The 22,871-nt window shown below is 42.2% G+C and overlaps 2 protein-coding genes across 3 annotated transcripts in view; one reads left to right on the top strand and one right to left on the bottom strand.

Annotated features, from left to right (window-relative positions):
- Nucleotides 1-1,693: 1,693 nt before the first annotated feature.
- Nucleotides 1,694-21,266, bottom strand: LOC144091337 (splicing factor 3A subunit 3-like). The gene is made up of 6 exons (XM_077623593.1): nucleotides 21,243-21,266; nucleotides 20,933-21,097; nucleotides 10,194-10,304; nucleotides 7,166-7,256; nucleotides 1,891-1,946; nucleotides 1,694-1,810 (listed from the first exon to the last, which is right to left on the bottom strand). The coding sequence occupies exons 1-6, from the start codon at nucleotides 21,264-21,266 to the stop codon at nucleotides 1,733-1,735; spliced, it is 525 nt and encodes a 174-aa protein (XP_077479719.1). The 3' UTR covers nucleotides 1,694-1,732.
- Nucleotides 13,098-22,871, top strand: part of LOC144090954 (aldehyde dehydrogenase, dimeric NADP-preferring-like) — a 119,254-nt gene continuing 109,480 nt past the window's right edge. For both annotated transcript variants that reach the window (XM_077622892.1, XM_077622893.1), the window contains exon 1: nucleotides 13,098-13,664. The gene's annotated coding sequence lies outside the window, so the exon portion shown is untranslated. The remainder of the gene's footprint in view (nucleotides 13,665-22,871) is intronic.

The raw sequence follows: 22,871 nt of genomic DNA, 5'->3' as shown, positions 1-22,871 counted from the left end.
CCCATAATAAAGTATTCATGAATGTTTTTGTGACAAAGAAGTATCTGTTCCACTCACTCTATCAGAGAAAAATCAGAGTTGTAGAAATAACTTTATAAATATTTGGATTAGATCAGGTGGCTTTACAGGAATAAACATGCAAGGAACCTTGAGAAATAAGGAGTTAACAGATGATTTAAATGCAGGGTTCCTAGGATAGTAAATATATCAAAGATACGCTCAGGTGTTTTATTATATCTTGGTCTTCTAAAAGTCTTGGCAACAAAATGTAATATAACTTCCTATGCGGCAAAGCTAGGCTGTCAAAATTCTCTTATTTGACATCCTTTCAACAGACATGTCTCAACCATTTTGCAGTTGAGCACCAGTGTCTGAGCATTGAGAGCCAGGCCCGTTGCCTCCACAAAAGTAAGCAGCTTACCCAATCGTGCTGCAAATGTACGTCAAAGTTCCCAACAAAACAAGAAAATGCCGGGGCAAATCAGCAGAAACTGGCTAACAATTATCAGATTTGTAGACATTTTCCACAACCTTACCAAAAGATTAGCAAATGATTTTCAGTTTTAATGGAAAGCAGTAAGAGCTTCAGATGGTAAGACACAGACGGCATGAGATGTCGCCATTTCTGCTGCTATATGTTAGAATATGCATGTGATTGAACCACTGAAATAACCAATTAGAGAACCAGTGCAAAAATAACAAACATTTTAGAATGGACAAGTTCTGATGTTTATTATGATGATTAAACATTTCTAAATTACAGATTACTAATAGGTACATTGGGGAAAACGAACATTTACCCAAGTATAATAACAAAAAAAAGACAAAGAATATACAGACGCTCCCCTACTTACGAACATTCAACTTACGAACAACGGTACATACGAACATGTCTGCAAATTGCGTTTAAGTCCAAAAATGTTCGCAAGTCCAATTTTGTATTTCGCGCCTTTTTCGGAGTAGTACTTCTTTCCGCCGCTAATACCGACGCCTGGCGCTGTGAGAGCTCAGCTCACCCAGCATCTACCTTCTTCTTCGTTGCAATGCGGAAGTGCGTGAATGTATCTCCAGTGTGCAAAGAACCTTTTTCATTTGTATCATTAAATATCTCATGCATCCAATATTGAATATGGTTGGTAAAAAGCTAAAGGCTTCTATTGAGGGAGTTGCAAGGAAGAGGCAAGCCATTTCATTTGAAACGAGTGGCAATAATAACGAAGCTTGATGCGCGTGAGAGTGGTGAGCGTTTCACGGGCATTGAATCGTTCGACCGTCAGTACCATTTATAAACAGAAAGATCGAGCAGCAGGACCCAAATATTGAACGTTGTATCGAAGTTTGCAAATCAATTGAATGATGCCATACAGTGCTACCGCATCATTTATGATGAAAAAAAGAAGAAAACTGTGCAATCGTCATTAGGTCGCTTCTTTTGGCCAGTTTCTAATACATAAATCTCTCTCTCTCTCTACAGTACTGTACATATTCTCTCCATTTTATTAAATGTTTTTTTTCAGTACAAACCAATGCGTGTTACTTATACAAGCCTTAAACATACAAATGCACTTATATAAACCTTCAATATACTTATATCGGCCTTAAACATAAATTATAATACAAAATATAGCACTGAATCAACTTACAAACAAATTCAACTTTGGAAACAATCGCTCGGAACCAATTGCGTTCGTAAGTAGGGGAGCGTCTGTATTGGTAAAACAAACTTGGGTATCTACAGTAACCCTTGTCTCTTGAGGTCCTCATATGTTTTTTTGTTGACTACATTTCCACTGGAGTCCTCATACTCTTCCTGGGAAAAAAAACATCTCAGTATGTATTGTCACATTACTGGATCAGAAAATGATTATGCAAAATGTTTTCCATTCTTACCTCTGTGTCAGGCTGCCAACGCTCTAAGGCCTTTTGGGACTTCAGTTTGGCCCACACTAGTGTTAAAAAAAGTGTATTATTATTATACATTTGCCTGCAACCTAAAAGAAGCTTGGCCTTGCTATTAAATAATGCTTTTCTCGCCTCTAGTTATGCGCACAGTATAATTATCATACTTGCTTGCAATGAAGTATAAGGTTTGCTCTTGAAAGTCTTGTTTAATCTAAACAAAGAAGTGCCAGGATGGACCGAAGTACTCATACCTAAGTCAAGGCTGACTCAACGACCTGCAATGAGCACTCCACACTCGTCATCTACACCCCACCATGGACACTCGAAGCGGCTTCCTGACGCTTCGGTCCTCATCTGTTTTGACTTATGAATGTGTTCTGGTACACAATTACTAGGCTAAAGACTGAACGCTCTCGCGCATGCACGCACGCACACATACACAGGGCACATGTAAAAGTCAAAATATTTGTGGCAATCAACATTTTGAATTAAAAAAATGAATAATGAAAGGCCTACAAATTTTATACCGCATGCAAATTCAATCAATTTTCTTAGTTCTATTAAATTTCTCAGTTGCACGCTTGGCCTCTTTGAAAGGAGCTCCTCCCTTGAATATTTCTGTTCATTGCAAGCTGCTCCAGCCAGTTGCATGTCCATCTTTACCAGTTGCATGTCCATCTTTACCATGGCCTCAAGTGTGCTTGGTCTCATTGACATCCTGAAGTCTGTCCTGATCTTCCTCACAGCACTGAAAACATGTTCACATGTGGCATTGCTGTGGGGAATCAAAAGTATGCCCAGTGCAATCTTTGTTATGTTAGCATATTTTGGGTTTCCAGAGCTGTCTTTTATTTCTCCTACTAGTCCCCATTGCACATCTGCTCACTCCTGTACTGTAATGTCTCCTAGCTCCTCAACTTGCAGGCAGCTTAATTCTTCTTCCAAGGCATCAACCTCATAGTCAGGCTTCATGCATGGAAATCTGTTGATGAAATACCTCCTTACACTTGTGAAGAAACTTTTTTGACGATGCTGAGATCAGCTACCTCAGCATGTTTGAGCAATTCGCCCTTCATTGGAAATTTTTCTTTTACATATTTCACTGCATTTTTATAATACTTTCTCACACTTGTGCACTTTTTTCAGGCATTTCTTGCTCTTTCATATACTGACGAACGTTCTCACCAGTACAAAGTCCTTCATCATCTTACTCAAATAGAATACTAATCTTCTCATAATCCACTTTCACTTCCAACCAGACTTTGTCACGCAAAGCAACAGTTTTCATGTTGCAAAACTTATAGTACGCAAAGAATTCTCCTTCGGTGGATGGCGCCAAACACAGTTCGTTGTATTTTTTTTCCGATAGCAAAATATCAGTATCACAGTTCTCTCGTCTTCGCTTGGAAGCCATGGGTATGGTACGTCTATGCTGCTTCAAAAATCTATCGAAACTACATCCACATGACCTAAACGGATGTGACTTAAACAGATGTGACCTAAACGAACGGTCATGGGGATGTAGTTTCGATTTGTGCCATCCTCAATTAGCAAATTTTAACAGAAAAAGTTATTAAAAGCAAACGTAACGTTTTGAAACACCGATCGCGTCAAACATTGCTTGATTATTTTTTTCTTCATAGTTTTCATTGAAAATGCAGATTTTGTAATTTGCTATAAACTGGCGTAATAAACTACGGACGATTCGTAGTATTTGGTAGCTCTGCATTACGTATCCAATTATAACGGCCACGAAGGCAACTATTTTAGCGGGGCAGGGCACATTTTCACATGCTTTTTAAAATTTTAACACATTAATAAATCATTTCCTTATAATTTTCTTTCATTTTTGTGTGTTTCCTCATATCTTTCATATAAAATTGGTACACTAACCAATTTTAAAGGTTTAAGTTGGTAGTTGTGTGAGGACCGTGGAACGAATTAGAGAATTTACATAAAAAGTACACCTACTTACAAAATTTTCAAGTTACAAAAAAAGTTTTGGAACCAATTAATTTCTTAAGTAGAGGTACGACTGTACTAATGTTATGTAAAGGCGGTCCTGGGTTAGGATGCACATTTCCTGATAACAGGAGTAAAGTCAAAATCAAAATCTTACATGTTATGTTGTAAGATGAGCCACTAAAAGTATTTTTTGGTTCCACAGTGTTAATAACTGAGTTGTGACTGCTGTTTCTTTTTTTTTTAACAAAGACATGCCACCTATCTCTTCTTCCTCACTCCCCAATTTCATCATTTCGACGAGATTCTCAACAATTTTGGGGGTTGAGTGGCTCGCGAGCACAACTCCATCGTCATGTCTGGGAAGCCTAGCTAGCATAGCCAGCTTCACAGCCTCATCTGATCGTCTGACTGATGAACCTCCATCATAATCATGGACGATTTTTTTTCGGCCAGAATTTTTTCAGCCTGAAATGATGGTCTTCTCCTTCACATCATTAATTCTTCAAATCATAGTAATTTACCGGCCTGTTTTTCTCTCTATGGAGAGGCGGCCTGCAGTTCTTCAAGAAGGCTACAGCACTTAATTCTTATGAAGTTTTTTTATTTTGGATACTTGGATGAAAAATATGGTGATAGACTGAAGCCACAAACTTTGAATCCGCGAAGTGGCGAGGTATGACAATAATCACCCAGGAGGCGAGACAGTGTCTCAAAATATTTGACGTGACAAGCATTTGTTGTGCAGCGTTTTGGGTTATTCCAATGTTGTGTTGCACTAATCATTAATATATTTGTGGATCTCTTAAGTTAAAATCTTGGATATATTTGTAAATCTTGAAAACACAAGCGTGAATTGCGGATGTGTGTGTGAATATTCTTTACGGAAATCTCTCCCCAGGCAAAGCCACAGTTAAAACTCAACGTAGGATGGTGGCTGCAAGTAGGATATTGGTGAAGACAACTTCTTCGCTACTGCTTCTCGACCTCTACCACTTGACGACTGTTTGCTTACAAAACTCGTTGTTGCGATAGCCCTACGTAGATGGTCCTTGTGTGGATGAGCAATGAGATGGTGCTTGCTCTAGTTGTCACCCCCCTCGGGCTAGCTTCAGACATCATAACAGAAACAACTAGTGCTAAACCGAGCTTGAGCCAAAAACGAACACCAAAACCAGATTATTTATCTCTACTATATAATGATAGTTTCTGCTTGTTTGTTGTTTCGTCCATAGACTCAGCGAATGGTGCGACTTGGCGCTGAATGCCTACAAAACCAACCATGGAACTCCTGTACTTCAGAACGGAACAGGCGCGCTTCACTCTGCTGACCTCACTTGGACTACTTATTTATTAATTTATTTGTCCGTCTGCTTTTATTTGTGCACTGTGGTGAAAGCTTTAAATCTCATTATACTTGTATAATGACGATAAAAAGCATTCAATTCAATTCAAAAAGGGGCCGCATTGAAGTAAAGAGTAAGTAAAAGATGTTGTTTTAATGTTATTTTTCAATACTATATTATTTTTATTCCTATGTTGTTTTGTCACTTTGTCTTTCAGGCTACCTGACGTGATTTACATGGAACATGCATCTTATTTTATTGCAAATATATTGTCTAACCCTATTTTTGTACAGTGGTACCTTGAGACACGAGCTTAATGCGTTCCGGGACTGAGCTTGTATGTCGATTTACTCGTATCTTAAATCAACGTTTCCCATCGAAATGAATTAAATACAAATGAATTTGTTCCCACCCTGTTGGGGTTATTCTGGGATGTTATTATATGTGCATTAATCATTCATATGTATAGGAGCTTTATTTTAATTTGGGACCGAGCAAGCTCAAGGTCACTCTACAGGGCAGCTGGCTTCGAGGACATTTAATTGTTTTCAGGACTATTGACCGGACAGATCCCCATGTTCCAGGCCGAGGACTGTTGATCTGAGTTCGCAATGAAGATCTGTGAAGGACTCTTAAATTGCTCTGACTTGGATTCTGGCAGATGGCGATAATCGAAACAACTTCCGAAAATACTCGCATATTGTTTAAAGATACTATCGCCCGGTTTACCTTATATGAAGTTATTATGCTTACTTGTGCAAATTCTTACGCAGGTGTTTTTGGTGGCCGACCTGATATGCAATTGTTGTGGCAGTTGTTTTTTGACCTTAATGGTGTTATTCGGTTAGCTTATGCAATTGTTTCAATCAGATTACCTTAAGTGTTTTGATTATGCGCGACTAAATGGACAGAGGATGCCGTTTCTTCAGAATGTCACGGTGGCGAGGACGAGCCAGGACGATTCTCACTTGCAAGTTTCAATGCTGGAATGTCAACGATGTTTCTCTGTTTTTATTAAAGTATACCTATTAATAAACCTATCACACCCTTTGAAAAAAACACCAAAAAACAGGATATTACAATGGAAAAACATTTTTATTGGTTGTAATTCACCATCTACTACCAGAGTAACAAATAACTAGTGGTTATGATGTTTAATAATAAAATGAGGCATTATTTTATACAACGGGGAGTTCGTGGATAGGGGGGAGAGAGAGAGTCTCTTGACGATGCGCTTGTAACGTACACACAAAAAAAGTTTTAATCTTACGTTACACTAAATTTAAACATTCTTGTGGAATAACCAAGGCAAAGAGGTTCATGTATTCCACCGCGGCTTTCGGGGCTAACTTCCTGCCTCTCCATACGTATTGACGAGCCAGCTCAGTCACCCGTACACTACTCATGTTTTTCGATTATTTCATGCTTAATATTGATTGTCATCATACGCCTTTTCTTTGCACTACCCTTCATTGCACCGGCCTGCTTTAGATCTATTATGTTTCCCTTAATTCTACACTGACTAATGCAAAAAACAAACAAAACAAAAAGGAAAAAAATGCAACGCTCCGCCCAGTGCTCGTAGAGATCTTTGCATGAGGGAGATGCAGCGAGAGAGAATCTTAAAGCAGCCTGGCGAACTGGCTATCTCAAATGCTCATATCTCGAAATTTGTCTCGTATCTCAAGGTAAATATTTGCTCGGAATTTTACTCATCTCAAATTCCTCGTATGTCGAGGTATTACTGTAGTTGACTTTTCCATGTTACTTGTTGGTTCCCGGACCTTGAGTGAATCATTTCCAGATGCAATATTATAATGTACTGTACAATCCACAGGAAGAATGTTCTGATGTAACTCTTGATATTTGATTTTGCATAAAATTGGATGAAATAATTTAGAAATTAAAAATTAAAAATCCAGGAATTCATAAACAGTGTGAGTTCCAAGACTTACAAGAGACAGCATCCTCAATCTGTGTCACGTTAGCAAAGTGGGCTGTGTTGGGGATTCCAAGACAGCGCATACCATGGGCATGCCTCCATTCCTAACAACACAGATATACATAGTAGTTAATAAGAGGTCTTTATACAGCAAAAAAGAAATTTCCCCGTTATATGTATCGTACATTAATCATAAAATGATATGATAATCTTATATCAAAATGGCACCACTCAAGCGGCAGCTGGTGGCAGTAGCTCCGTCCGTTCTAAGTCATTTTTTACAGCTTTTCTATCTTTTTTTATTACATTTTGATATTTCTTAATACTTTACTTTATCCTTCAATGTTTTTACGACATTTACGACTCGACTCCAGGCAGAGGCAGTCTTTGTTCTATTAGTTTAGTTTCTTTCTGCTGGTTCTGGACGTTTTTTGGACCCATTTGGCCTGGCCTCCTCTGTCCTAAACAGGGGATCAGCTGTTAGCGGTACACCTGGATATTGCTGGAAATTCCCACGGAGTTAAAGAGAAAGAGAAGAGGGTGCAGAGCTAGACGAAAGTGGCGGGAGAAGCGACGCTTCAGACCAAGCATTACGTCTATTATTATGGGGAATGTAAGCTCTCTCCCCAATAAGATGGAAGAGCTAACAGTGCTTACGAGGCTGCAACGCGAATATCGGGAGTGTTGTATTATGTGCTTCATGGAGACATGGTTGAATTAATACCGACTCACTCATCTGCCTGGATGGTTTTCGACTGGTGAGGACAGACAGAAAAGCTGAGGAGGGCGGTTAGAGAGGAAAGGTTGGGGACTATGTGTTTTTATTAATAGCAAATGGTGTAGACGGCGGCACATGACGCTAAAGGAGCAACTTTGTACTCGAGATATCGAGCTGGTAGTTGTAAGCATCAGGCCGTTTTAAATCCCGCAGGAGTTCTCACTTCTCTACATCGTGGATGTTTTTCTGAGGTATAAAAATAAAAAAAAGTTCATACAAATATCTAAATCTATGCTGAAACTCGAAAACAGAAGACATGAAAAATGGCGGAAGTCAGGGCACCGCTTCTTCTTCGGCGCTGAAATGGTTGGCTCTAAGGTCGAAAAAGAAGCGTATTTCACTGAGGAAGAATGGGCGCGCCGAAAATCCAGCAGGTTGCGTTTCCCATCACGTACATTATACAGTGGTCTTACGACGGAAATTTCGATCGAATAATTCGCCCGTCATAGGATCAAAATTTTGTGATGTGACCAAGCCAGGTGGCCATGGCACTGTCTTTTTTGCATATCTTTCGTGTATAACAATATTTACGAGCACCGAATGAGTTATTCAGACCAGGAAACGCACAACGCGCATGCGCGGGGAAAAGAGGGCTTTCTGGGTAATGAAGTATACTCGTGCACACAACGCCGACAGGCAATGGCACTCTTTCTCAGAATAAAACTTTACCCACAATCAATACGTGGGTAAGCTCAGCTGCTGCATTTCCTGTTATTTTTATCTAATATGAGGAGCATTATATTACTTCTCGTTCGCTGCTCATAAGAACATCAGGGGCACTGGCTCGCAACTCCCCGCAATAGCATCCCCGGTAGCAACTCTATCATAGGCGCCGTTCAAAGGGGATGCGAACACAGATGCTACAAGCTAAAAGGGAGCTGCTAGCCAGCGCCCCCGAAGCTCCCATGAGCAGCGGAGCGATCGCTGATAAAAGACTGCTGCTCGTTGGAAAGTGGTCGTGCGTTATCCGATTGTGAGGACATTTGTGTGCATCATTTTCGGAATATTTTGAAGGGAATAGTACAACAGCAAACAGCCCATCGATAGCGAACGTGAGGGTGGAGTGTTTGTTCCGTTTACGAGTGCGTTGTGTGGGGAAAAAACCCGAAGCCCCCCGCCCCTTTTGTGCCCCTCTCCCCTCTGGGAAATCCGCCCAATTTTAGTTAGATTAAACACATTTTATTTCTATTAAACCACTAGTTATGTGTTACTTTGTTAATAGATGGGGAATTAGAAGAAATAAAACATTTTTTCCAATCCAATATCCTGTTTTTGGTGTTTTTTCAGAGGGCTGGAACGAATTAATTTGTTTTCCATTCATTTCAATGGGAAACGTCCGCTCGAGTTACGAGAACCTCGTCATACGATCTCAGTCTCGGAACGGATTACGATCGTATGTCGAGGTACCACTGTACCTTGTGGAGAAAGAACAACTTCGAGTCAATTCCAGCAGGCTTGAATTTTATATCGCTGCCGAATATGCCTGCTAAGCACCCAGCGTCACCTACCACAGCAAGCCGAGGACAGTGCGGGCACGTCGTGTCCCTATTGCTGAGTGAAATAATAATAATAATAATCGGACATAGGCCACAGGGAGTCGAGGACACCTACAACCCCTCGATATCGGAATAGTTGGTATGCCCCTGGTTAGTGAACCGGAGCGTTGCCAAATTTTGAGGAGAAATAAAAACCTCTTCACGTTCATCCTTTTGCAGTTACGAACATGTCCTTGTGCCATTGTGGTATTTTTCCTTGTTACAATAGAAAACTGACGGATTAATGAAGTAGTAGCAGTGGGCTAGAAACCACTAAAAAAACCTAACCCTTCAAGATGTGATGACAACAACTGGTGTTTCAAACCCTACCTAAAACTTTCAAACTGATTCAATTGATTTAAAAGACAATCATCAATTTGAGTTTACAGCACCTTTAAGTCTTTCATTTGGTGAAGTCATTTGTCAGATTTGCACCAATCGATAAATTAGTGTGGGAGGCTTGGCATGTTCATCTTTCCAATATGTAACAAAGTGCTTGCAAACATGGATTGTATTCTTGAGACCGGCGATGTGACATGCAACAACAGGGGAAAGAAACTTCAGAAGGAATGGGTAGCGGCAATTTTATTTTCCCTCACTTGTTAATTCATATTTTTAGATGGGGTGCCGAGAAATTGCATAATACCTTAGAGAGTTTTGAAGGATTTTAAGGGACTGTAGGAACCCTGCAGGAAAGAGTGAAATAAAACTGCTCAAGTTAAAATTACCGCAAAGTGTCGTTGGAAGGCTTTGGGTCCTCGGTAGGTGTAGTTTCCACAGATTTCACAATTGTAATTTATATTCAGGCCATGGAGTTTATAGAGCCAGTATGGAATAGGCTGTAAGAAAGGGAAAATCTGAGTTAAAACTCAACAGGACAATTTTCTTCTATATACAAAAAGCTGTCAATCCATGCATCTATCCATTCTTGCATCCACACACTCACCCATCCATCCATCATCTCCCACTTATCCGAAGTCTAGTCTTGGAGGCAAACTTTTAGCAAGGAACCCTAGATTTTCCTATTTCAAGCCATTTCATCCATTTCTTCTAGACCAGGGGTGGCAAACACGCAGCTCTTAGCTTATCATATTTTTGTCTAACTGCATTTGATGTGTTGAGGGTGGACACTTACCTTAAAATGAACACTTTGTTGTTGTTTTTTTAAGGGGAACAAAGTATTACTGTGAATAATATGGTTTGAATTGTGTGTATCTGTCTGTTTTGGCAGCTCACTGCGTGGTGTGGCTCTTTGTCTCTCAGTTTAAAATTGTTGCTCTTTGCGTCGAACTTGTTACATACATATTCATACATATACATTAATGTGTATATGTATATACATACAGTTGTGGTCAAAAGTTTACATACACTTGTGAATAACAATGTCATGGCTCTCTTGAGTTTCCAGTTATTTCTACAACCCTTGAAAAACCATTGAAAACCCTCGAGGGGAAAGCGAAAGAGTGACAGGAAAGCAGACAAAACACGGGCCATATTACCTTTCGAACAGGATCCTTAGTGCAAACACTCCCACGGCCAGCTGAAGGGCATAAAGCAGGGGTCTCAAACTCAATTTACCTGGGGGCTGCTAGAGGCCGAGTCTGGGTGAGACTCGGCCGCATCAGGATTTCCACAAGAAAAGCGGTGATAAAACATTCCAACGTTATCAAATATCTTTATTTTTTAACAAAAAATAATGAATTAAATAAATTAACTTAAAGATGAATAAAAAATAAATCAATCAGTAATACAAAAATACAATAATAATAATGAGCATACAGTAGATATACACTGGCTGGCTAAGTAGAGAAAATGAATTATTTTTATTCCTTTTCAAATGTCTGTATTAACAGCTCTTTAACCTTTAACTTTCTGAACTTGAATGGAACATTGAACATGAAATATTCTGAACACGGCTTCTCTTGCCTACTTCTTGCTGCTAGAGACCTGGCAGCGCTTCTTCTCACATAGTCACATTTGCCTTGAGGGAGGAAGCAGTGGAGACCCTCAGTATTGCTTGAAGATGCTCATCAGTAAGTCTGGACCTGTACTTGGACTTATTGAAGTTCAAGGTGGAGAAGAGCTTCTCACACAAGTATGTGCTCCCAAAAAGGCACATGGTCCGCTTGAACATTCGGGAAAGTTCAGGGAAGCTGGGGGTCAACTCTCTCAAAAATTGCCCAAGCTTGTCTGCTTCTCCACTCACCTCCCTGAACTTGGCTTTGAGTGCAGAGTTGCACTGCAGGTCAATGAGCTCCATTTGAAGCTCAGGAGGGGCATCTTGCACATCAAAGGAGAAGGGATCCACAAAAATTTGAAATGTGGCTTTGTGTGTCTTGAAGTCTGCAAATCTGTGATCAAATTCCTCCTGTAGCTTCGAAATGGCCTCAACATACTTCTCACCACTGAATGGTGTGCCTGCATCCACGAGAGCCTTGCATGCTGGGAAATGGCAAAGGTTTGTCTGAGAGAGCTGGGCTTTCCATAACACAAGTTTAGTGCAGAATTCTCTCACATTGTCATAGGCAGCACTGACAAGTTGCCCCTGGCCTTCTCAATGGCATCACACAGCTGGTGAAATATTTCCTTAGCGGTGGTCTGGCCATGCATTGGAATTACTGAGCAACTCCTCCATTACTTCAAAATTGTCATCAACACCACGGACATATATTGCGAGCTGGGCAGTGTCTGTGATGTCTGTGGTCTCATCAAGAGCCACTGAATATACACTGAAACATTGTGCTTTCTCACACATTTGATTATAAATGTCACTTGACAGGTGAGAAATGCGCTCTGCCACGGTGTTGGCAGAAAGGCTGATGTGGTTGAACTGATTTTCCTTTTCTGGACAGACAATATGTGCAGCCAGTAATATGCACTTTTTGATCAACTCACAAATGGCGTAGCTAGCTTCGACTGCTGCATTACTGTCTTTGGTAGCCTTCTTGAAGAAATCCTGTTGCCTCAGAAGTGTTGTAAGACTGGCAACCTGGTTGGCTCTCTCATCTCCCTGGTATTTTTCGTACTCCTCAGCATGTCTCGTAGTATAATGACATTTCAAATTGTATTCCTTGTGCACCGCAACTTTTTCAGTGCAAATGACACACGTCGGGGTGTGTGCGCACTTTCGCTTTCCGATCGTATTGTATTACGGCAGTTCTCCGAATTTCTCAAGTGTCATGTTAACGCACTTACTGTTAAGTTTCAGTTTCACTCGCGGAGATGGCTACAGACACTGACAGGCTGGATCATAGCGCGTCATTCAGTTCTATGCTGAGAGCAGCGTAGGAGTGTGCGCGCCGAGCGAAGTGATCGGCTTCACGTCTTCTCCTCCACCCAGCTGATTGGAGGAATGAATGAGTGAGTGAGCGAGGCACTGGACAGCCCGGCCGATGTCCCGCCCTCCAGAGCCGTATACCTCACTGTGATTGGTTCATTCAGCTCCGAACACAACATGTGTCATTCATATCAATCTTGCGGGCCGCACAAACATTAATCTTTCATATTAAGACGGGGGCCGCAAATTATCGTCCCGAGGGCCGCAGTTGGCCCGCGGGCCGCGAGTTTGAGACCCCTGGCATAAAGTATATCTCCCACTCGAGGGTACTCCACGCCAGGTGGTGGATGCTCCAGGTCCGCCCAGGAAACATTTTCGCGAAGCCAAAATCTTTCGCTCCAAAACCAGGCTGAGAACGAGGAAGTCATCGGGGGAGCAACAATTGGAAACGAGTTGGAGAGCTCGGAGCTTGGAGAGTGACAAGCATTGCTATGGTAGCGGCGACTAGACGTTCGGTTTCACGAGGGACCAACTTGTCGACGCCATATCGAGCTGTTTGTCAGCAAACTAACCAGTTGGAAGCTAAAGGCTAAAGGCGTCGTCTCTACCACTTGGCTTGCTGCTAACCTGCTAACGCCTGCACCACGGACTTCTTGTGGGACAAACGTACTGGGCTCGCTGCTAAAACGACCCGCCAAGCAGCAAGCGAGCAAGGGAGCCGAGCCAAAGCCAGTCTTGACGCCCCGTACACCGCAGGAACTCCCGCTTTGGATCTAATTTACTAACTTTTTAGTGTTCGAATTCGTGGTCCAAAAAAAAAACCTAATCGCGGCGGCCCGTTGCATTCATTGAACACGGTGCCAAATGACCTCCTCAGTTGATGCGGACACATGCTTGGCTTGTGGAGAACATGTGCATGAAGGTATTGCTTGTGACTCATGCGACGGGTGGCTCCACTTCAGATGTGCCGGTTTTTCCGATGTGGATATAGAGAACATTGATGATGATACTGCCTTTCAGTGCGATGTTTGTGATCCATCTCACTCATCTAGTCAACCACACATTCCTCCATGTGGTCTTTGCTCCCGCAACAGCAAACGCCTCCGATCTATAAACTGCCATCTATGTAAAAAAGATTACCACTTGAGCTGTGTTGGACTTACCAGGAAACAAGCAGACTCACTCACTCCTTTCTGGGAATGTGCAGCTTGTACGGGAATAACTGGTAATACCGTTGACGTCCAATTTGGAGGGAATGACGTAGACTCATCTTCCCTGTCCACTGATGAATTCTCAAGATACATGGTAAATCTTCGTAAGTCGTCTGTTGTGGTGAAACGAATTCCAGCCGCAGCTCGTCATCTCTTCTCTACAACTCTAGCTTCATTGCTAACAGAAGTTTGCTCAAGTCAAAGTCGCTCAGCATGGTATCGGCTACTAGTGTTCCCCGGATTTGTTCTTCATTTCGCCAAAAATGACTCAGACACAGCCAAGGGCAGCTCTCTAGCCTCAAAAATCAAGTCAAACATATCAGAATTTCTTGCTACATCTGATCTCCCAAGTATCACAAAAAGGTTGGAATGCAGATCCAACATTTCGAGTTTCCGTCGTCTAATCTTCAAAAAGTGGTCAACAGCAAATTGAATGATTTCGACATCAAAGGCGCTGTTCGGGCCCTCAGTTCATCGAACACGTTTGTTCCGATTGACGACAGTGTCATTACCAAATTGAAAATAAAACATCCTCCTGCTCCTTCCCCGATCATTCTCCCAGACAATGTTGACCCTCCTCAGCTAACTTTCACCCCTGAGGGTCTATCGAAAGCCATTTTGTCTTTCCCTAGTGGATCCGGTGCCGGTCCGGATATGTTGAGACCACAACACTTGAAAGATTGCATTGGGAAACGCCAAGGAGACTCCGCAATCGCTCTCATTTCATCTTTGGTGAAGTTTTGCGAGTTAGGAGCAAATGGGAAGTTTCCAAGCTTCATTCGTGACTTCTTTTTCGGAGCTCAATTATTCCCTCTATCCAAAGCCAATGGAGATATCCGTCCAATAGCAGTTGGAAACACTTTACGTCGCTTGATTGCTAAATGTTTGATTTTTCCATGTCTGTCATCGTTGAAAAACAAACTCCTACCCCAGCAGTATGGCGTGGGTGTAGCCCGGGGTTGTGAAATTATCTCACATGCGGTTCGTGAATTCATCCAGCATTCGATCTCACCCACAATCATCATGAAGATCGATGTCCGAAACGCATTCAACAGCCTTGATCGCAACTCAATATTTCAAGCCGTCAAGAGTTTCAATCCCTCACTCCTGCCATACATCAGTCAATCCTACGGATATTCATCCAACCTCTATTGTGATGACCACATAATCCCCTCAAGCTCCGGTATACAGCAAGGTGATCCCCTTGGACCGGCTCTCTTTGCCTTAGCTGTAGACCATATCTCAAAAGCAGTGTCATCCAAGCTCAACTTGTGGTACTTGGATGATGCAACGTTGGGTGGTGACCACTGTTCCCTCTAAGATGCGCGCGTGCGCAATTGCGCACTACTCTCGTCTTCTCTGCGCAGCAGCAATCCTATGGCGCGCAGTAAAAAAAAAAACGGAATTTTTTTTTTTTTTTTTTTTACCCCTTTCTTCATGATGGCGCCATTTAAGCGGCAGCCAGTGGCAGTAGCTCTGTCCACTTATGTTTTTCGTGTTTTACAGCATGTTTTACATGAAAAATTAGAGGGAACATTGACATGCACCTGCTTGTGGCAGGTGTGATACTGGTGTGCCTATAGCGAGCAATGATGATGTCGTGACCGGATGATTCGCCTAAAGACGTTTCGCCGACGGACGTTTGACAGACGGACAGGTCTCCGAATGAACGTTCGTTCAAACAGCGTTTAATGATTAAATACAAATACTAGTATTTGTATTTAATCATTAAACGCTGTTTTCAGCTGGATTTGACCGAATTTGAGAGCATTTTGAGCCGTTTGGCGAATGGACGTATATGGACATTTTTTTGCCTCCATCGCGACATCATCGCGACATTTTACCGAGGAATTCACTTCCCTGGGCTCGGTTTTAATGTTCAAAGAGCTCCAGTATTTGTATTTAATCATTAAACGCTGTTTTCGGCTGGATTTGACCGAATTTGAGAGCATTTTGAGCCGTTTGGCGAATGGACGTATATAGACGTTTTTTTGCCTCCATCGCGATATCATCACGACATTTTACCGAGGAATTCACTTCCCTGGGCTCGGTTCTAATGTCCAAAGAGCTCCAGTATTTGTATTTAATCATTAAATGCTGTTTTAGGATGGATTTGACCCGATTGCTGTCATTTTACGGCTCGGTTCTGCTACATCTGCCCGCCCAAGAGTGCTTATTCCCGGGCTGCCATTGATGGTAGACTAACATTGATTTTTACTATAATTTGGACAACACCGGCGGCGGGCCGGATTAAAAATCCTAACGGGCCGTATATGGCCCGCGGGCCGAGGTTGAAAAACTTGTACACACACGATCCGGGGGCGGGGCGAGCGCGCGAATCCCGTGTTGGCGAAACCTCCGTTCGGCCGAATGAACGTTCGGCGGAACGTCCATTCGGCGACCTGCCCGTCTGTCAAACGTCCGTCGGCGAAACGTCTTTAGGCGAATCATCCGAGTACCGATGATGTCGCTCACACTGGTACTCAGTGCGCTCAGGGAGGTTGACTTTCTGCTCAGACCAACGAAAAATTAGAGGGAACATTGGTGGTGACCCTGATGTGGTTTGGTCGGACGCTGCGATAGTCAAAGAAAATTTCAGAAGCATCGGCCTTGATATCAACGACACCAAATGTGAAGTTTACCTTTCAAACCTTGCCCCCCACGAAAGACAGAGTACGATTTGTCATTTCCAGGAACTCTTCCCTTCAATTGTTGTTGCACCTACTAATAAATGGTCATTGTTGGGTGCACCTCTCCACAAAGATTCAATGCAAGAGTTCCTTGATGCACGACTCAACGATTTGAAGCGTTTAACCTCAAATCTGTGCCAAATTGACAATCATCAGGCCATGTTCATCCTACGAAATTGTCTCTTCATTCCCAAACTTCAATACGCGATGAGAAGCTCCCCGAATATCGTAACATGAATTGTCTACAGAGTTTCGACCATGTCATAAAAGATTGTTTATCCTCGTTGTTGAATGTTGACTTTTCACAGTCCGCATGGAATCAGTCGAAACTCCCAATTCGTCACGGTGGCATTGGTATCCGCTCCCTTGTTGACTTGTCCCTCCCCTCTTTTCTGTCATCATTCTATTCTACAGTTGAGTTAGTGCGACCTGTTTTGTCTTCATCTCAAATTGATCCTCATAAATCAATTGACATTGATGGCGCACTAAATGCCTGGAATGAATGTCATTCATCAACTCCAACACATCTCGGAGTACAGAAAGAGTGGGATGAAATCAATTGCCTGAGGATGAAAGGCAATTTGATTGATTCTTCGAATCAGTGGGACCGCAGTCGAATATTATCAGCGTCGACGTTTCCCTCCGGAGCTTGGTTGAATGCTTTGCCAAGTGCGACTTTGGGCAATAAGCTCTCCCCCGATGAGCTTCGCATCTCGATTGCTCATCGTCTTGGTGTCAAAGTTTGTGACCCGATTCTGTGCAAATGTGGTCATTCAATAGATAGCCGAGCTCTCCACCCCTTATCCTGCCGTGTCCAAGCTGGTCGTTTCCCTCGTCACTCCAACATCAACGACATCGTTAAACGCGCACTATGTCAAGCTGGAGTTCCTTCAATTCTCGAACCAACTGGTCTAGTGCGTGCAGACGAGCGAAGGCCTGACGGCTTGTCAATCTTTCCTTGGAATATGGGAAAGTGTTTGACATGGGATGTGACAGTTGTTGACACCTTTTCTCAATCCTCAATTGCTTCATCTGCAATAAAAGCCTGCTCAGCTGCGAACAAGGCAGAGTCAATGAAGTCTGTCAAATATGCACCGCTTGTTGACAGATACTTGTTCCAGCCCATAGCCTACGAAACTTCAGGTGTATGTGGGGACTCCACTTTGAAGTTTCTGTTAGAGGTAGGTTCCCGGCTCGTGGCTGTTTCAAATGAGCCACGCGAGTGTCAATGGCTGTTACAGCGCATCTCTCTAGCAGTGTGCCGCGGCAACGCATACAGTGTCCTCGACTGTGTGAAGAAGGTGTGAAGTTATGTGATATGTGTCATGTTTCTACAACTCAGATTTTTCTCTGAGTTATTGGAATAGATACTTCTTTGTCACAAAAAACATTCATGAAGTTTGATTCTTTTATGACTTTATTATGGGTTAACCGAAAAAGTGATCAAATCTTCTGGGTCAAAAATATACATACGGCAACACGAATTAGCAATTTTGGTGACTTAGAAAGTTGTGTCAGTGAAATGAGCTTCATAGCATGGCCTCTTAACTTCTTGAGTGATTATGAGTGACTACAGCTGGTGACTTCTGAGGCCATTTAAATAGGGCTCATTGGATGCAAACTCCCACAAAGGCTACAATGGGAAAGTCAAAGGAGCTCAGCATGGATCTGAAAAAGCGAATACTTGACTTGAACAAGTCAGGAGAGCATGGATATGAAAAAGGAATGGAATGGCTAAATCAGGCTAGAATTAAGGTTTTCGAATGGCCTTCCCAAAGTCCAGACTTAAACCCTATTGAGAACTTGTGGACCATGCTGAAGAAACAAGTCCATGACAGAAAGCCATCAAATTGAACTGAACTGCACCAATTCTGTCAAGAGGAGTGGTCAAAGATTCAACCAGAGGCTTGCGGATGGCTACCAAAAGTGCCGAATTGAAAATGAAAATGGCCAAGGGACATGTTACCAAATATTAGCGCTGCTTTATGTATATTTTTGACCCAGCAGATTTGATCACTTTTTTTCTGTTCACCCATAATAAAGTCATAATGGAACCAAACTTCATGAATGTTTTTTGTGACAAAGAAGTATCTGTTCCAATCACTCTATCAGAGAAAAATCAGAGTTGTAGAAATAACTGGAAACTCGAGAGCCATGACATTATGTTCTTCACAAGTGTATGTAAACTTTTGACCACAACTGTATGTAAGTAGGTAGGTAGATATATATACTTTTTTTTCAGCAACACGCTTGTATATTTACTTATGTATTTACTTATGTATTTATTAACTTATTACCTAGCTATTTATGTCTAAAATGCCTTTCCTGTATCTGCATTCTCACCCTCTTGCTACTGTGACAATGAAATTTCCCGAATACAGGATGAATAAAGTTATCCAATCCAATCCAATTATGACCATGTCTGGTCTACGTTATTCGCGATATCCGAGGGATTACTGTACTTGCCTGACTAAGCGCGGGATCAAAACATTTCCGGTAACAACATGACCTAAAAAAACAGCATTGTCTGTTATAAATGAATTAGTCAAAGCATAGGCTTTGTTCTTGTTTTTTTAAGCATAAGGATGGTTAAACTAGTTGATTAAGGCATGAATAAAGTTATCCAATCCAATTATTACACATGATGATGATTATCTGCACGTTCATTTCAGCTTTAAATAAGAATGTCCGGGAGGCATTCAATTCCCCAAAAAATTCTCTGGGAGTTAACCATTCTCTTCAGTTATGTTAGGGAACTCTTCCTCTACGTACCGTGTGGCTGCCTTTTCTGGCCAGGGCCGGGTCTCGGGGCAGACCTCGCTCGAGGGGGCGCACCCACGCCACCGGATCGCCGGCCGAACATTTATCATTCTTCTGCGGTAAAATTGTTCTTCTTCGACGCGTCATTATTCTTCTGCGGTGAAATTCTTCCTCTTTGGGGCTGAGTGGAACCCAATTCAGCAAGAAGAAGTGGGCCCCTAACTTCCCCTATTTTTCATCTCCCGTCTTTCGGTGTCGATTTCACCTTGAATTTTGACATTTTTATTATTTTTCTTTATACACCGAACAAAATCTTCGACATACTGAAGCCTTACTCTCAGGCGATCTACTAGTAGAGCCTTGGAGATCGATCGGTCGATCACGTTCGACGTCATGAGTACCCCTGCTCTAGATAGAGCTAGACCGAGAAAACCACCGATCGAAAAAAAATCCGATAATTTTTTTACTTCATGATTGTGTCCCACTTGTTGATTCTTGACAAAAAAATCCATCCATCCATCCATCAATGGACCCATCAAAATATAACACCAAGAAACCCCCCAACCACCCATCTATCTATCTATATAAACACGCATACAGACACACACACACATGCACACATTGTTGATATACTTAAGATATACTAAAGAAATGACAAGGTAAAATATTCTATTCTACCACTAGATTTATTAAAAATATATTGAGGATTCTTACAAGTTATGTTGATGTATTTTGATTAAAAACAATGTACAATGCAACGTGTACATTGAGAGAGAATTCAAATGAGCATTTCTGGTGGTGTGTGTGCATGGAGGGACGTGTCTCATAACCAACAATGGGGATCAAATTGAAGCCCACTCGTGGCAAACCTCTTCATGTCTCCAACATGAGAGGAGACAGGAGAAAGGTTCAGCGACATCTGAGCTGAAATAACGCAGTTTTGAATTGATTTCTCATATTAGACGATTGGATACCTCAAATTGCCAAATATCAATCTACAATCATGAAGCTAGTGATGTCACAATTGAGGCATTATCTTAGCCCAGGGGTGGCCAAGTCCAGTCCTCGAGAGACCCTATCCAGTCTGTATTCCATGTCTCCATCCTCTACCACACCCGAATCAAATGATCAACTCATCTGTAAGCTCTCCAGAAGCTTCCTATCGATCCCGATTATTTGATTCAGGTGTGTTGGTGGAGGGAGACATGGAAAACAGACTGGATAGAGGCTCTCGAGGACCGGACTTGGCCACCCCTGTCTTAGCCCTTTATCTCGACACTCCAAATTGTGGGTTAAAGAAATTGAATTGATTAAGTTTCTTGATGTTTTAGTCAGTGTGGAAGAATTGAGCAGGACATCTGCAGGCAGTTTAGGGCAGGGCCAGGTGTAAAAACACACTTATGAAAGATGACAGTGACTTAAAGATTTTTTTTTAATTTACGTTGAAAATGTTGTCATTAACATTAGGACATTTTTATTTTATTTTATTTTAATGATGTTCTTTTGGATATAAGCGTGACTGGTCGTACCTTGCCATCCCAGCCCAAGGGCAAGTTCTTAGGGTTGTAAATGATTTCATTGTCTTCGTCTTCACTTTCACTCTCACTAAGCTGCTCCTCCTCCTCTTCCTCACGTTCCTCTCCAGTCCTGGCTTGCTTCCTCTGCACATTCTCATGGGTAAGCTGCCTTTGCTCCTACAAATGCGAATGAAAATTGATTTTGTGGTTATCACAACACAGCCATCCTTCACCACTTCGCAGCTTCAGTAGATTGCGTTTTCTTTTTTTTATGTTAAGGATCCCCGGAAGACATCTCGGTGGACGCCATCGACTTACATACCTGAAACTCAATACCAATTATCATGCGTGAAGACCCATCTCTGAACCTCTTTCCCAATCGTTGAATTTTACATTTTGTCTCGTATAAGACGCCCTGATTCACAATTTTCACCTCCATAATCATGGCTTTAATAGGAGCACAAATGCGTTACATTGAAGGGAAAATCTTCGTATGAATCCAAAGGATCGTCTGTTGGATTGCACATTTAGATCAATATCATAAGGAAGTTAACATGCCTGTCTTTGTTAGGTTAAAACTTTATTTGATCCCGTATTCGAGAAATTTCTAAATGCAAAATATCAAATTATTCAATTTGAAATAAGAAATACCGTAAAACCTATTTCAATAATAATAATAATAATAATAATAATAATAATAATCGGACATAGGCCATGTCGTCATTACCACAACACAAAAAGCCTACTTGTCATCACACGCAGAAACTGCGTGTGACGAAATTGATGGTGCTTCTCCATAAGCTACGTTTAATCGGCAAAAGACCTAAATAAGTGTAAGTTACGGACTTGTAATTTGTCATTCCGCTGTTGTGGTCGCTTACCTCTCGATTTCATACAGGTCGCTTACCTCTCGATTACCGCACACTGTCTGCCACTTACCTTCCTTCAAGTCAGCTAGTAGGAGGCAGATCACCAACCAAACATCTATTCATATGCCGCAGAAGGGAATGTGTGTATGTTAGCGCGAGTTTAGATGTCTGATGGATGTGGGGAAAAACTGTCCTTAAGCCTATTTGTCCGAGCTTTGTGGGACCTATAGCGTCTGCCAGAGGGCAGCAGCTGGAACAGATTGTGACCAGGGTGGTAAGGGTCCCCTATGATGTGCTTGGCTCTGCTGAGGTAACGCGGGCTGGCAATGTCTTCAAGTGAGGGCAGAGAGCAGCCGACAATCCTCTGGGCAGTGTTAATCACTTTCTGCATGGCCTTTTTGTCTGCCGCCGTGCTTCCAGCGTACCACACTGTGATGCCGTACGCCAGGATGCTCTCGACAGTGGTTCTATAGAAGGTTCTCAGAAGATTGGAGCCCAAGTTGTTCTTCCTGAGTACCCTGAGGAAATGGAGTCGTGTCTGAGCCTTCTTCACCACTGCCGTGGTGTTTGTAGACCATGAGAGCTTGTCCGTGACGTGGACCCCCAGGAATTTAAAGGACTGGACCCTGTCTACACATACTCCATTTATGAGGAGTGGGGCCAGATCTGTGCCGTGTTTGCGAAAGTCCAAGATTATTTCTTTAGTTTTCGTGGTGTTCAGTGTGAGATTGTTCACCGAGCACCACGAAGACAAATTGTTGACCTCATCTCTGTAAGCCGACTCATCCCCCCCTGAGATGAGTCCGACCACAGTGGTGTCGTCAGCGAATTTGATGATGGCGTTAGACTGGTGGGTGGGTGCACAGTCGTAGGTGTACAGGGAGTACAGAAGAGGACTCAGTACACAGCCTTGAGGGGAGCCAGTGCTTAGTGTAATGGAGGAAGAGAGGTGGGGACCAAGTCTAACAGTCTGTGGTCGGTTGGTCAAGAAGTCCTTTATCCAGCAGCAGATTGAAGAGGATAGTCCAAGGTGGGAGAGTTTGTCAGTCAGAATGTCCGGTTTTATGGTATTGAAGGCTGAG

Source organism: Stigmatopora argus, chromosome 16, assembly GCF_051989625.1.
Source record: "Stigmatopora argus isolate UIUO_Sarg chromosome 16, RoL_Sarg_1.0, whole genome shotgun sequence".
Classification (NCBI taxonomy): domain Eukaryota; kingdom Metazoa; phylum Chordata; class Actinopteri; order Syngnathiformes; family Syngnathidae; genus Stigmatopora; species Stigmatopora argus.
This window is presented reverse-complemented; position numbering and strand designations above follow the sequence as displayed.